The following is a 13,929-nucleotide window of genomic DNA, read 5'->3' as shown; positions in this document are numbered from 1 at the left end:
CACATGATACTATCATTATAATTACATATATTTCTTTTTCAAAAAATGGCAGACTGTAAGTCAGGATATTTTGGTGACAAGTGTTTGCGAAGATGTCATTGTAAGAGCCAATGTGAAGTTATTTCTGGCAACAACTGCACCGTTTGTGAGCATGGTTGGGAGCCACCTACATGTGAAGGTACGTAATTTCTCAATGACAAGTGCCTAGTGGCACTCTTCTAATTTTCTTGTACTGATATAGACGTCCGCCTCTGATTGAAAATATTTTTGGTTCAATCACCATCAGGGATATCTTCCCATGACATTTCTAAAACATATTTCAAAAGCCATACTTAAAACAAAAACATGTGTCAAAAAACACACGAAAACAACGGACTAGGTATATTTATAATAGACAAATTTTGAATTAATAAATTTGTTGATCAAGTATTAACGACACTGTGCTAGTTTTATTAATAAACAATTTATAAATACTGGGAAAAAGTGACATGTTTAACAATTCAAATAAAGTACAATGTTGATGAATCAGGGTCGCTCTTTGGCAACTCCAACAATTTATTATATCATGACACCAAGATGTTTGGGTACGTGTACATTAACAAAACTTTATATATGTTATGAGTAACAGCTATGAGCTTACGGCATATATTTTAAGATCATTTTCTTCAGCAAAATGTAAAAAGTATTTCAATCGGGAATTTTCTTCTATACATTTTGTTCATAGCGTGAGATATAAATTTATTTCTGTCACATCATTGTTTAATAGCGAGCCGAACATAAACTCTTAACGACAACACTTTAAATGACTTCAATTTTTAACGTGATGTATGAACATAGTAGTTAGAAACCCTTAACATTTTTTAACAATCAATTCTGCAATACTCTCGACAGCGGTCATTCTGAAAAGCGTAAGTGACGTAACGCTTTACGTGCACTACTTCTAAAGCGCAACTATTCTGATAATAGACCTGCACACAGAGGTCACATATGCAAAAAAAACAGGAACAAGTAAAACATGTTTTTCAACGTAATTATGTATATATATATCTATATTGTAACATTTCTGTTATACATATTTACTGTGACTCTCACACAAATTTCATGAAGTTTCCTTACAATATCAACAACAAAAATGAAGATATGTTGTTCAATGCATAGCAAAATAATCACGGTATGAAACTAAGATAACTTCAACTTACAACTTAAGACCTTTCATGAACCAGAGCTCTTAATTTTCTCTAGATTTTATCTATGTTTTTACCAAATACTTCTATTACAGTCTGTTCACAGGGCTATTATGGACAAAAGTGCAGCAAAGTATGCTTACAGAATTGCATGGATGATAATTGCAACGTTCAGGACGGCAACTGCGTGCTAGGATGCAAACCAGGATTTGATTTTACAATAAACAGGAATTGCTTATCCGGTAACTTTTTCCGTAAATAACAATGTTTTGTCCACTGAAATATTTGTGTAACAAATAAACAAGTTTTAGCCAATTCCTTTTTTATTTTTTTTGGTAAAAATATACTGTTTTTATATTCTTTAAATCAGTTTGTTCATAACTATAAAAAAAGATCAAAACACTTAATTGATTCCTGTTATCATTTTTTGCATCGTCTTTCAACAACCTAAATTATTATTTTTTGTTTAAACAAATATGTAGAACTACGTTATTTGTCTGTTGATCTTTGTTGCGGTGTGTTTAGAAGGCTACTTTGGCCATAAATGCAGCCAAAAATGTTCACATAATTGTTTGAACGACATTTGCATCGCTGAAGACGGCTACTGCGTGCACGGATGCAAACCAGGATTTAATAATACCATTAACACGAACTGCTCATCTTGTAAATAATGCCGTAAATGCCAATGTTCTGGCGACTGGAATATTCGCGTGCAAATGTTTATGCCTAAACGTTACGTAAATAATTTGATTTTTTCACAAGACTTGGGTTTTAATATTTATGTTATCTGCTGACCAAAACGGGGTGATTGTTGTATAAAGCAGAATGTTTTTAAAATAATATTGTGAACTTAAACATTTTACACAAACCGATCTATTTTAGATTGCCATCCTGGGTTCCACGATGCTTGTAAATCGCGGTGTGAGAAATGTGAACTGCAACCATGTAACAAAACTGATGGTCGATTTATGTTTTTCAGAATGTTCTACCGGTAGTTATGGTGACAAGTGCTCTAGCAATTGCAGTCAACAATGTATTGCTGAAGAGTGTCACCATGTCAGCGGGATGTGCAACCTTGGATGCAAGCCTGGATATGATATCCTGATAGATCCTATGTGTGAAACCCGTAAGTATTTAGATTTCTGTAAATGTGATAATGAGTTCAGTAAAGAGAGCACAGTTTGCGTTTATAACTCACGCTGACAAAATAATGTTACTCTCATGAATAATATTTCATCTGCATTATAAAAATCTAGCTTCACGATGATAAAGTATCATTCAATAAGGCAAGATGGTTTGATAATCGGAATGTCGGATGTACTGTTAAAGGTAAATGCGTATGACCGACTTAACAATGGACATATGTGTATCAAGCATATCCATCATTAAAAGTCGTATGAAGAAACGTATATTCCGTATAAAGTCATGACTGTAATCTTGTAGAGGTATATGCGCTACACACCATGTTTATATGTCTATATTTGGTTACAGCAGCATCAATTAAAAAGCTGTTGTTGTTTTTTCTCTCATTAAACCAAATGTATAGATGAAGAATATGGCAAAAAGCTGTACTATGTTATCGGCGAATGTAGTCAAATGGTATGTTTAAAGGGTGTATTATAAAAAAAAAAACAATCGTAATATTAATAGTAAAATGTGGGTTCGATCCCTAGAAATAGTTTGTTTGCCTCTCAAAATAGACACACGTACTTGTATCTACCAAGGATAATAACACCTTATTGGCGTCAATATCGAGCTGAAATACAATGCTATAATATAATAACTGTTATCAAGAAGAAGCAGAAAACAGCAGCAACTTTCATGTTTTCGTGTCAAATAAATCAACATTTATGAAGTTTTTGGAAAATCAACTCTTAATAATAATACTTATATTGATAATAATTAACATTTTTTTACAATAAGCGAAATTCAATTATACTATTGGGATACATATACACAAATAGTGTACCACAAACCTGGTAATAGTTTGTATATTACATACTACTGTACTATATACATGTGTCCGCAGACATTATTAAATAACATTCCATTGAATTGAAGTTGTTCGCTTCTCTTATATTATATCGAAGTTTTCGTAATATCACCAATCAATATATTTTGCAGTATGCGAACTTGGCAAATATGGAGAAGGCTGCATACACGATTGTCACTGTGCAAATGGAAACATATGTGACGGTGTAACAGGTGACTGTGCTCCATCGGAATGTGAGCAGAGATGGATTGGGTCCTCATGTAACTCCCGTAAGTTATCATTCTAACAAATGAGTACCGATAACGCAAGGCCATGGTAAAAAAGCAAGTATTTTTTAGTCAAATACTAAAAAATATTTAAAGTGGACATACTGGTATGTTTGACTGAACGTATGACGTCGGTTGCCTACTCGATTGTCACTATGCAGATGGGACAATGTGTGACAGTTATACTGGGAAATATGCCTCACTATAATGTAAACGGGGTTGTACATGATCCTCGTTGGTAACGAATTTAACATCGTCTATAAATAATATCTTTGCCAAGCAAATTGTACAGCGGTTTGAGAGTACCGTTTTCAATATTATTGTTCTTATAATTATACTGTTGATCATTTTGGCAAAAACATGTTGAGGTAAAAAAAGAGTTAATACATAAAGAGTAATGTCCATTCTAAATTTTGAAATATAACAAAAATGAAAAGTTCAAGATATTCGTTCATATCGATCAATCAAATTTTAACCTTAATGTTTTCATATAATAAGTAGATTTATTTGAATAATTGCATTTTCTTGTAAGGTGTTTTTTGCATAGACGAATGAATTTCAGTTGATTTTACGATCTCGCAAAATGGTAATTGCAATAAGATATAAAATAATTTTATTGCAGTTTATTTTTATAATTGGAACTATTTTAAGCTAGCTAAGCCTAACTTCAACACCCATCAATTGCAACCGTTTCCTGTTTCATGTTTATGACCAGTAGACACAGTCCTTAACAGACCATTGTATGTTAATCGTCATAATCGCTGCAAAATCGTCTACATTTATATCGGAAAATAAACATACTCGAATGAGCTGTCTATCAACGACGAAAATATGACTTGCGATTAATAAAAGAATGCATGTTAGTTTTCTTTATAGGAAAACCCGTAGCAGTTCAAGCATGAAGAGATGAGTGATAATATTAGTAATCATAGTTAAGGACTTTCAATATTGCAGATAAAAATGATGAGCGGAGGTTTACCGCTTCCGAGGTTGCCGGGGTTGCTGGAGGTTCGGTAGGAGGTTGTCTTCTGCTGCTCGGACTGGTGTTTGCTTGCGTTCTTGTATATAGAAGATACAAGTCGGCATCGACGAAATTAGACACAACTAACGTTACTCCGTGAGTATGATTATATTAATATATCGCCGGCTCAGTCTTAAAGTTGATGGTAGAAATAATGCAGGCGACATTTGATGAAATGAACACTATATGTACATTTATATACATTTACAATTTCGGCGATAATAATAAAAAAAAAACAATGACGCACATGTATTTTGTTATAAACGAATCGGGCAATACAACTGAACCAGAAACTACGCAATTACATTGTAGAACATTGACTACTTTTTCATCAGATACTTTCATTGGCACATTACATAACATGGATCAGATAGCTTTGCATTGAAATTTCTTAATACTATCAAATTATTAACGTTTTGTAATAAAGAAAGAATGGTGTACTAAAATGCATTTTCAAATGTTTATTGTCGATTTATCCGAACTAAAATAACTTTATTCAGATAAAAACTATTTGGTATAACATATTTGGATAATAATGATAATATTTTTTGTTGCAATGCTTGTTATAATACGATGGTAATAATACACACTACACATATTTTCCAGAGACATCGACTATGTTAATACGGGGAGGACATACGAAGGCCTCTTTGAAATGCCGCTTCAAAACACCGATGGACATATATATCAGACAATCCAGAACTGACACGTGTCAAGAAGTATACTCTGTGTGAAGATGTGAAGAAAACATTTCTTTATTTCAATGGAACTGCGACGTATGTGGGTGCTTCAGTGACACCTATACATATAAGTGTTCTTCAGTGACACGGATACTTATGCGTGCGCTTCAATGACACCCATAGTCTAATATACCAATATTAAAATCAAAGGCAGAATATATTTAAAACCTTTATGTAATGGTTAGGTTTTGGGTTTAACTGTACAGCTGTTTTGTGGTATTTCTTTTATGTGGTTTGAAAGCCCCAAATACCTAAGAAATGGCAGGAGCCGTCTTCAATTACAGTATTTGAAAAAAAACAAAGCTGAGGTACGTGGTTTTATGGATGTCAATGGTACCATCTTATCTTCATAATGTCTACTACATTGTTCAATATGCCAATAGGTCGTGACGGTTTTATGAGCCTTGTGTATTGCATATTTTACAAAACAAAAATAATATGTATAATGTTGTTTTTTCCTTTAACAAAACATGATAGCTACTTTTCAATTCATTGCAACATTATTTATTTACTTGATAAACTATGTTGCTATTTTTTGAAGATTTTGTCGATTAAAAAATAAACTTATCGTATCTCTATCTACATGTTTATTTGACACCCGATAATAAGCATATATTTACTTACAAATAATAACTTTCTACAACAATTTAGGTATATTAATATCAACCGATTAATTATACCAAGAATCTATTATGCTTTGCATGTTTTCGTATAGATGAACACATTTATAATTTTATATCTTGTAAAGTTTATTAGAAAAACCCACACTTTTCCAATAAATTGGGATTTGCCTTATTGAGTATTTCTTGAATACTGGCTCAGAAAAACTTCACTGTTAAAAATACTGGTCGACACTTTACGGTCTTCTTACTTGGTTATTTCAGCCAGTGTAATTTAAACTGTGCATACAATTTTGAATAGGCAATTCTGCGTCCTAAGTATAAAGACGACAGTTATAAATAACTCAAACCATTCAATGGCACCTATTATAAGTACAAACTGTCGACCCTTTACCAAAGGCTTTGGATATATTTTACTTTTGAAAATAATTTGAATTTTTCATTGATGCAAAGGGATCAGAACCTCAATTACTATATTTGACTACCTTGTGCATATACCAGGCGATAGTAAATGCAAGTTGCAGTGAAAGGTAAATACGCTATTGAAGAAATCTATATTTATAGTTTTTCGATCGGTGTTAGCAATTACTTATATTATAAGTTTGATATTTCAACACAAAGCTTTTATCTTTTAAAAGCAGAGGCGTAAGTGTAAACACAATTTCTATAAAAATGTAGTAAAATGAATGTTTGAAAAATGCTTTCAAAACAAGAGTCTATGGAGTTCAATTGAAAATCCTTCAATTTTCCGTTTTATTTATTGATATTTTCTTTCAAGAACAGATTAATGCCATGCTTGTGGCTAAGTGTGCTGTTCACAAACATCTGTGAATCTAATACAACTCTTTATTATCATCTCATCGCTGGTTTGTTTTCTCTGGGGCACATACATCATCGGGATCGACAAGCATCTGACGTTATCAATATCATTTCGACATCACAGTCAACATCGACAGTCCGATCCTAAAAGTGCACTTGATATGACTCTCGCATTTCATGAAACACATGCATATATTTCTATACATGACAGCCAGGCGTACATATTTTCTTGCGATTGATAACATTAAGCTCATACTTTGATTTTGTTTGATGGCTTCAGAAATTTCAAAACATGCATGTTTTTCATCGAAAATTGGTCAAAATCTCACCTCTCGCAGAAAACACATTTCAATTTTAGGCCGAACATTTGGATATGTGTTTTACTCAGTACCGAATAAAATAATCCAGGAAAAAATAATCAGCAGAAAAAAGCATCTATCAGTATTACATTTTTAGGTCCAGATAATGTCAGACATTACCTCTTTTAGATATAATTTTGACAGCTCCTGCACGAAAACTGTTGGCTGCCACCGTAGCAAAAGTCGCTAGAGTGCTCTCCCGTGGATAAGAAGGGTACCAGCATTTGGTTTCCATTCCCATTTAATGTTGCTGACGCAGGATACCAATATTTACTGGTTCCCTTCTAATTCCATTTGTTAAGTTGCGTTCGTCTAGATGCATTCGTCTATCGTCTATATGCTTATTGACAAGTGCATACTGCTATTGATGAATATTAATTTAGCTTTCAATGGTATTATTACAGTATATAAATACTATTATTTATTTTGTATTTATAGTTAAGTTGTACTTTTGTACACAATTTAATTATTTAGTTATTTAAATGTCAGAACTTGACACATGTCATTTGTCGTTTAGACGTTAACACTAAGCAATAAAGTGAAGGCATCTTAAAGTTGTACACATAGACAAATGTTTTTGTCAATAACAAAAAGGCACGCAACAATTGCACGAAGGCACCTGCCATTTAGACGAATGCAATTGCAATTTAAAATGAGAAATGTCATAAAGCAGCATGAATTAACTGGCGGATAATCCCTTCCATAGCCGACTAGTGAAGTTTCAAGTGCAGCACTTTTTCAGTAAATAGTTAATCTAAAAGTAGTTAATATAAGGTTTGACAACAAAAGCAACAACAACAACAACAACAACAGAAAAATAGCATCATCATCACCAACAACAACAATAACTACAAGAACAGTAACCACCACCACCACTTTCGCCCCCGCCACCACCACCACCAAAACAACAACAGATACAAAAGCTTTTGTGGAAATGGTATAACTGTTTATGATATGGTAGATTAGATGTGCTAAATTGGTCTCCCTTATTTATTTCAAAAGATATTCAACCTCATAAATAGTTTATGCACTAATGAAAACAGTGCACACAGAAGTGTCATTATCTCAGTGATACACAAGCATTACAACATAAATGAAATGTATCAGATACATACTGAGCTTGCAGATATGTTTTATGTATTTTGGACAAGAGTTTGATCCACTTAGAACAGAAGCAGTACACAGTTAACTCGCATACTATATTTAACTGAAACCAGAGATATCCATTTCGGCCCATTATAAATTTCTTGAATATTTAAATCTAAGATGAACCATTGCATACCAATGTTAGTTGCTTACTAACACTGCGCTGGTATTCTTCATTTACATATCGTCCATAACGGTGGTGCATCAACTGAGGGCATACTGTGCAAGTCATTCATTATCTTATGCTGTGTCGTTATTTATTACTTGTATACTGCACCGTTGCTTGATTTGTAATAGTAGGCCGTTTTCAATCGTTTGCCGACCGATGATTAAAATATAATACTGTACCATTGCTTACTAATCGTACTCCACGTTGTTGCTAACTTAAACGGTACAGAGTACACATTTTAAACAAAAACGCAACATTCGATCGTACATCAAAGATGCCTACAACTGGTCGACAACCGTCGCTTGCTAATCCTATGATTGTACGTTGCTTACTAGTCATACGCTCTGTCATTCATTACTTATCGTATAGTGCGTTGTTGCTTAGTTATCGTACGCTTTGTCATTCCTTACTAATTATATAGTGTGTTGTTGCTTACTAATCGTCCGCTCTGTCATTCATTACATATCGTATAGTGTGGTGTTGCTTAGTTATCGAACGCTCTGTCATTCCTTACTTATCGTATAGTACGTTGGTGCATTCATATCGTACTATCACCACTTCTAGCTGACCGTACGATGTGTCGTTTGTTTTAATTAATACATGAAATTTGTAAATTGTCAAAGCCAAGATGCATATTTAAATCAATTTTACGCAGCACCACTGTATAATAACTGTACGCTGCACCGACGCTTACAAATCGTTTACTGTATTATACATTGGACCGATTGTTTAGAACTTTGTTTAAGTAAACAACGTTGTTATAGTAGCATATTTACTGAGTCATCACGCGTATCATTCCGTTTATCTTTCACATAGGGCTTTCATTATAAGCATTTAGATTTAGATTATTGATATAGCCGATTCACACCATGGAATGGCTTTTTAATGCGACAAAATACTTAAACCTAATCGATATGATATGATTTAACTATATATCTATAGGCCAAACAAGATAAATTTTGTGCTCAGTTACATATTGTCCTAAAACAGGTACGGTAGAAAAAAAATTGTTTTCATTATTTAAATAGGCTTTATGTAAAAAGGTTAACGAAAAGTGTTTGTTTACTGATAGGGTCGGTGCCTATTTCGTAGTAAGGGCCAAAGCATCGGCGTCTCAAGTTGAAATAAACAAATATTTTTAAGATGCCAATTGTTTTTAATAATCTACTTCGTGAAACATTGAGCTGCATGGCATCGGTGACAAAATGCTCAAAATAAATGCTTAACAAAAATAACTAATATTAATATCCCAGTACTTCCATTACTCATTCGCTAGAGATGCACACCGAGCAGTCAACTTCTACATAGTTGATAGTTAATTGCTACTACGAAAGAGATGAAAGATAACAACATCTATATCAATTGAATTTGTTTGCTGTCGAGAACACGTATTAAGCTGTTTGAAAGCTTGTTTAAATATAGTTAAATACGCGATTGAGTACACAATGACATACTGCATTATGAATTTGCATCAGGAAATATCAAAAATTTGAAAATGGACAATGATCGGCGGTGGTCAGATTCAGTGGCCGTGTATTAGATTCTCGTTAACGTCAATAGGCTAGTGCTGAAGTCAACTAGCCTTAGCAATTAAGGTCACCATGTATAGGTTTATAAGTTTTAAATTGAGGTAAATCGTAAACATTCCGTTACCTAGCTTTGTCTGTGTCTTTTAAAATGCAATTTCTCATGATAATTGTACCAAACATAAGTGAAGTTCGTACAGTTGTCTCAATAGGTGCCAACAGTGGCGGCTCCAAGATATTTGACCTGTGATAGACGTGAATTTAGACACGATTCATCCGCCACCCTGAAAACCGAAAACACATCGCATATACACATATATATCGTACAAGTAACCTTTATACAATGAATAGTAATGTAAAGTAAATTAGGTTTTAAGTAATTGAAAAAAGAAATTTTATTTGAGACATATACAGCCTTTACTGGACATGGATTGATAATAATTAAGTACACCGAAACAAATGTAAGTCACCGACGACTGCAACACCTTCATAATAATTTGAAGCACTTTATCAACGGGACAGTTTATGTTTAGTACATATGAGCAAGTAATCCAACGCCTTACGAATGCAGACCGGATATAATTAATGCTATGAATATAAGCATGCAGAAAAGCGGCCTCATGCATTTCCACGCCCTCGTCCGTCAATTTGATTGTCGATAAAAATCCTATGAAATCTTTGGGTACCATTTGTTGTATACTTAAGAATAAAGCAGTTGTGAAGGTAGAATACACGATATCTTTATAGAGACACTCAACAGAGGAACTCTAACAGTAGAGTATTATTCTGAAATTTGTCGCATGTAATATGATATTAAAAGTGAGTAGCAATTTGTTTCACAGTTGCTCTAATAGCTTTAACAATTGCTGTAATAATATTTCTTTTTTATAACTTTCTCATGATCATCTAAAGCTCCATTTATCAGCTAGAACACATTCACGGCTCGGGTTACGGCGGAATGTTCCTCTCACTATCGTACGGTTTTCGTTAATTTATCTAAAGGGCGCCAACTTCCTTGTTCTTCTGTTTCTATGTAAAAATATTTGAAGAAAAGATATCACACATTGCTTGTTATGGGGCTACCTCTTTAAAACACGATATTTACTGAATGGATTAATTAATATTGTTTTTAACTGAAAATAATATCCTTTATACCATAATACAATTGTGTTACCAGATTCATAGATTAAGCGAAGGTAAACACATAACTTTTAGTTTTCTATAGTGATACTTTCATTTCTTACTCAAAGTCACGAAGTGTACAGACACGAAAAATACAGTACTACAAATTAGAAAGTAAAGAGCTTTCTTCAATAATTATTGGATTACATTATAATTTAAAAAAAATACTATTCGCTGAATAATTGGAACTACACATGTGCGAATGATTTAACACAGGAATCGGAAACAAACAATTGTAGTGTTGTATTCTAAGTTCCATTGCATCCCTTTGTCTCATTTGCTGTTGGATTTCAGGTACGTTAAGCTCTATGTATTAAAGCAATTTGTATATGTTACATGTTTTGCAGTTACAAAATTAAAACAAATATGATAATGTATTTATATGAGAGCTTTGAAGACGTCACGTCACTAATTTCTTACACCACTAGACTGACAATGTAATCTCCGATATTTCCATAGGTTACTATTAATATTGTGCTTTGAGATTCATCCAAAACTTGCAATATTGAACCTTTGTTACCTGAAACACGATAGGAAGTTTGTGTATCTCATAAGTTAAAAGCGACTTTTATGGAAACTGTGCCGTGCACAAAATCAACGCTTTCATCTAAACAAGCAAGACCACATTTGTTGGTCAAATGAACATACTATGAATTCCATTGTAATATATATTGTCTAAGTGATCCATATGTTAACTATTATTGGAAATTCAGTCAAACTTCAAAGCACATTTAATCACCATGATAAATCTTGTTGCCCATAAAATGTGTTTTATCATTTCAAATTTCAAGGTCACGTTTAAGGATTTTTTGGGAAGTAATAGACACCATGGACATTAAATTTGCATTGGAATTCAATAAAACTCTACAGAATTGTGAAGTAACAATTTAAGGTGTGTGAAGCATGATTTGCATGGTCGTTTATGAAAGTTTGGTGGTACATGGTGCACAATATGGATTTCTAAGCAATACTTTGTGTCGGCGCCATATCGTTTTTATTTTCTTGTGGAATAACTGGAGAGCAACCATTTAAAGGTGAGTTGCGCATAATATGTGTACGCTTATATCATTAAGCTCTCAAACTTGGATTTCACTTTAAATCAATGGTAATTTAATACGAATTATTTTTCGACCGCTACTTTGTAATGATTACTGTCTTGATATAATAACTGGCTTGAATTATGCTCTATCAGCTCAAACGGAAATTTCTATCGATAATACCTATTGTTTCAAACAATTTCAAATTTACGAAAACAGGACTCGTATTGATTAAACGTTTAAGCTCTTCCTTTTCTTCAAGAGGTTTCATTCTCCTTATCGAGCTTAGGTTTTGGTAATTCAGAAAACATGCGTACAATTACATGCAATTCACAATTGTTGTCGAGTTCATTCCTGCCATTTATAATGTCAACTTGGAATGCACTTCCAGTAGAACTCCGACTTTGCCCGCTAACAAGTACAACCTTACAAACAATAAAACAGTAATGCTTCATTTATACTTCATTTTATCGCAACGAAATTTTGTTTTCCGAAAATTGTGTCAATAGCTCCCATTTACAATTTGAAGAAATTGAGAATTCGCGTTTCATCCTTACCTGTCCACTTTATCAAACTCAAATATTTGATATCATCGTTACAGTTTATCTGCTTTAAGACATGCTGCCCTTCAAGTAAGTATGTTCGGATTGAGGAAGGTAACGAAACAAACAAAAATAACCATATCTCCAAAATTAAATTCGTCAAACTAATTATGTTTTTTATCTTCTGCCTGAATTAAAATTGCATCTGATTCTATCACTGATAAAACCGGTCATCATTCTTTTAACCATCCCGTTACTCTAAGTTATTCCACAAGAAAATAAAAACAATATGGCACGATATGGTAATTTTCACTTATATTTCAAAACCTCAAAAGTTACATTTCTGAAAATTGTTTATCTATAAGAAAGTTGTTTTTGTTTAAACGAAATGGTAAAAATGGATATGTACTTAAAATGCATCTTCTAGGCAGCTTAGCGCAAAGGCTTCTTTGAATCTTATCCGAAACAAAAGTAGTATTATACTTCGTGAACTATAAATTTTATAACAAAATCCGTGCTTAAGTTGATAGAAAACTACTAAATAAAGGGTCAAAATCGAACAAATTTTGCAAAGTTTAACTTTATCTCCAGATGTAATCTCTAGTTCTATTTTTATTATTTTCCATGAAAAAGCTAACTTATCTGTACGCGCTAGTACCAAAAACATCTTGAAAAAGATCATTTCGATGGAAATGCTACATAAATTGTATGCACTAGTTCCAAATACGTCTAAAAATAAATTAATACGATCGAGATGGGTACATGTAAGCGAATGTAAGTAACTAGGTATTAAATGAAAACTTTGTTTTATCACAAAGTTTAATATATAGGTTTAAGAGAATAGTGTTGTAATTTATCTGCACGATAGTATTTGCACAGTTAAGCTCCGCCTACTTGTAACCGATATGTTCCGATATAGAAGTTAATGTACAAACGAGTATAAGAAAAAAGACATGAACAAATTGTCGGTATCAGCGATTATCTCTTTACCATATGTGAATACCTTTCTCGAAGCACATTCTTATATATTATCTAATATAATGGCTTGGACGACATTGGAGTTTTCCCTGGTGGCTTATATTTGGGTTACGAGCATTGTCAGGCAGGTAGTTTTTATTTATTTCTCAAGTGCCGACTTCCTTGTTTGTGAATAATTAAATTCTTCTTCAATATTGATTTAAGATATGTACTCTGCTGTGCGGAATATTTATAATGGCAAATAAACTGAATATTTAAACTTGTAATAAAAATAAGACAGCAGAATAGACGCAGATTAACACTTAGCTTGTGTTATCTTAAGGTGTTTAAGTAGGGAGGAAATTCAT

General features: G+C 33.1%; 1 protein-coding gene across 1 annotated transcript; it reads left to right on the top strand.

Moving 5' to 3' along the window:
• The first annotated feature begins 45 nt into the window (after nt 1-45).
• Nucleotides 46-4,564, top strand: LOC128225933 (multiple epidermal growth factor-like domains protein 10). The gene is made up of 4 exons (XM_052935827.1): nt 46-178; nt 2,164-2,310; nt 3,309-3,446; nt 4,398-4,564. The coding sequence occupies exons 1-4, from the start codon at nt 46-48 to the stop codon at nt 4,562-4,564; spliced, it is 585 nt and encodes a 194-aa protein (XP_052791787.1).
• Nucleotides 4,565-13,929: the final 9,365 nt, after the last annotated feature.

The sequence above is a fragment of the Mya arenaria genome, chromosome 3, assembly GCF_026914265.1.
Source record: "Mya arenaria isolate MELC-2E11 chromosome 3, ASM2691426v1".
Classification (NCBI taxonomy): domain Eukaryota; kingdom Metazoa; phylum Mollusca; class Bivalvia; order Myida; family Myidae; genus Mya; species Mya arenaria.
This window is presented reverse-complemented; position numbering and strand designations above follow the sequence as displayed.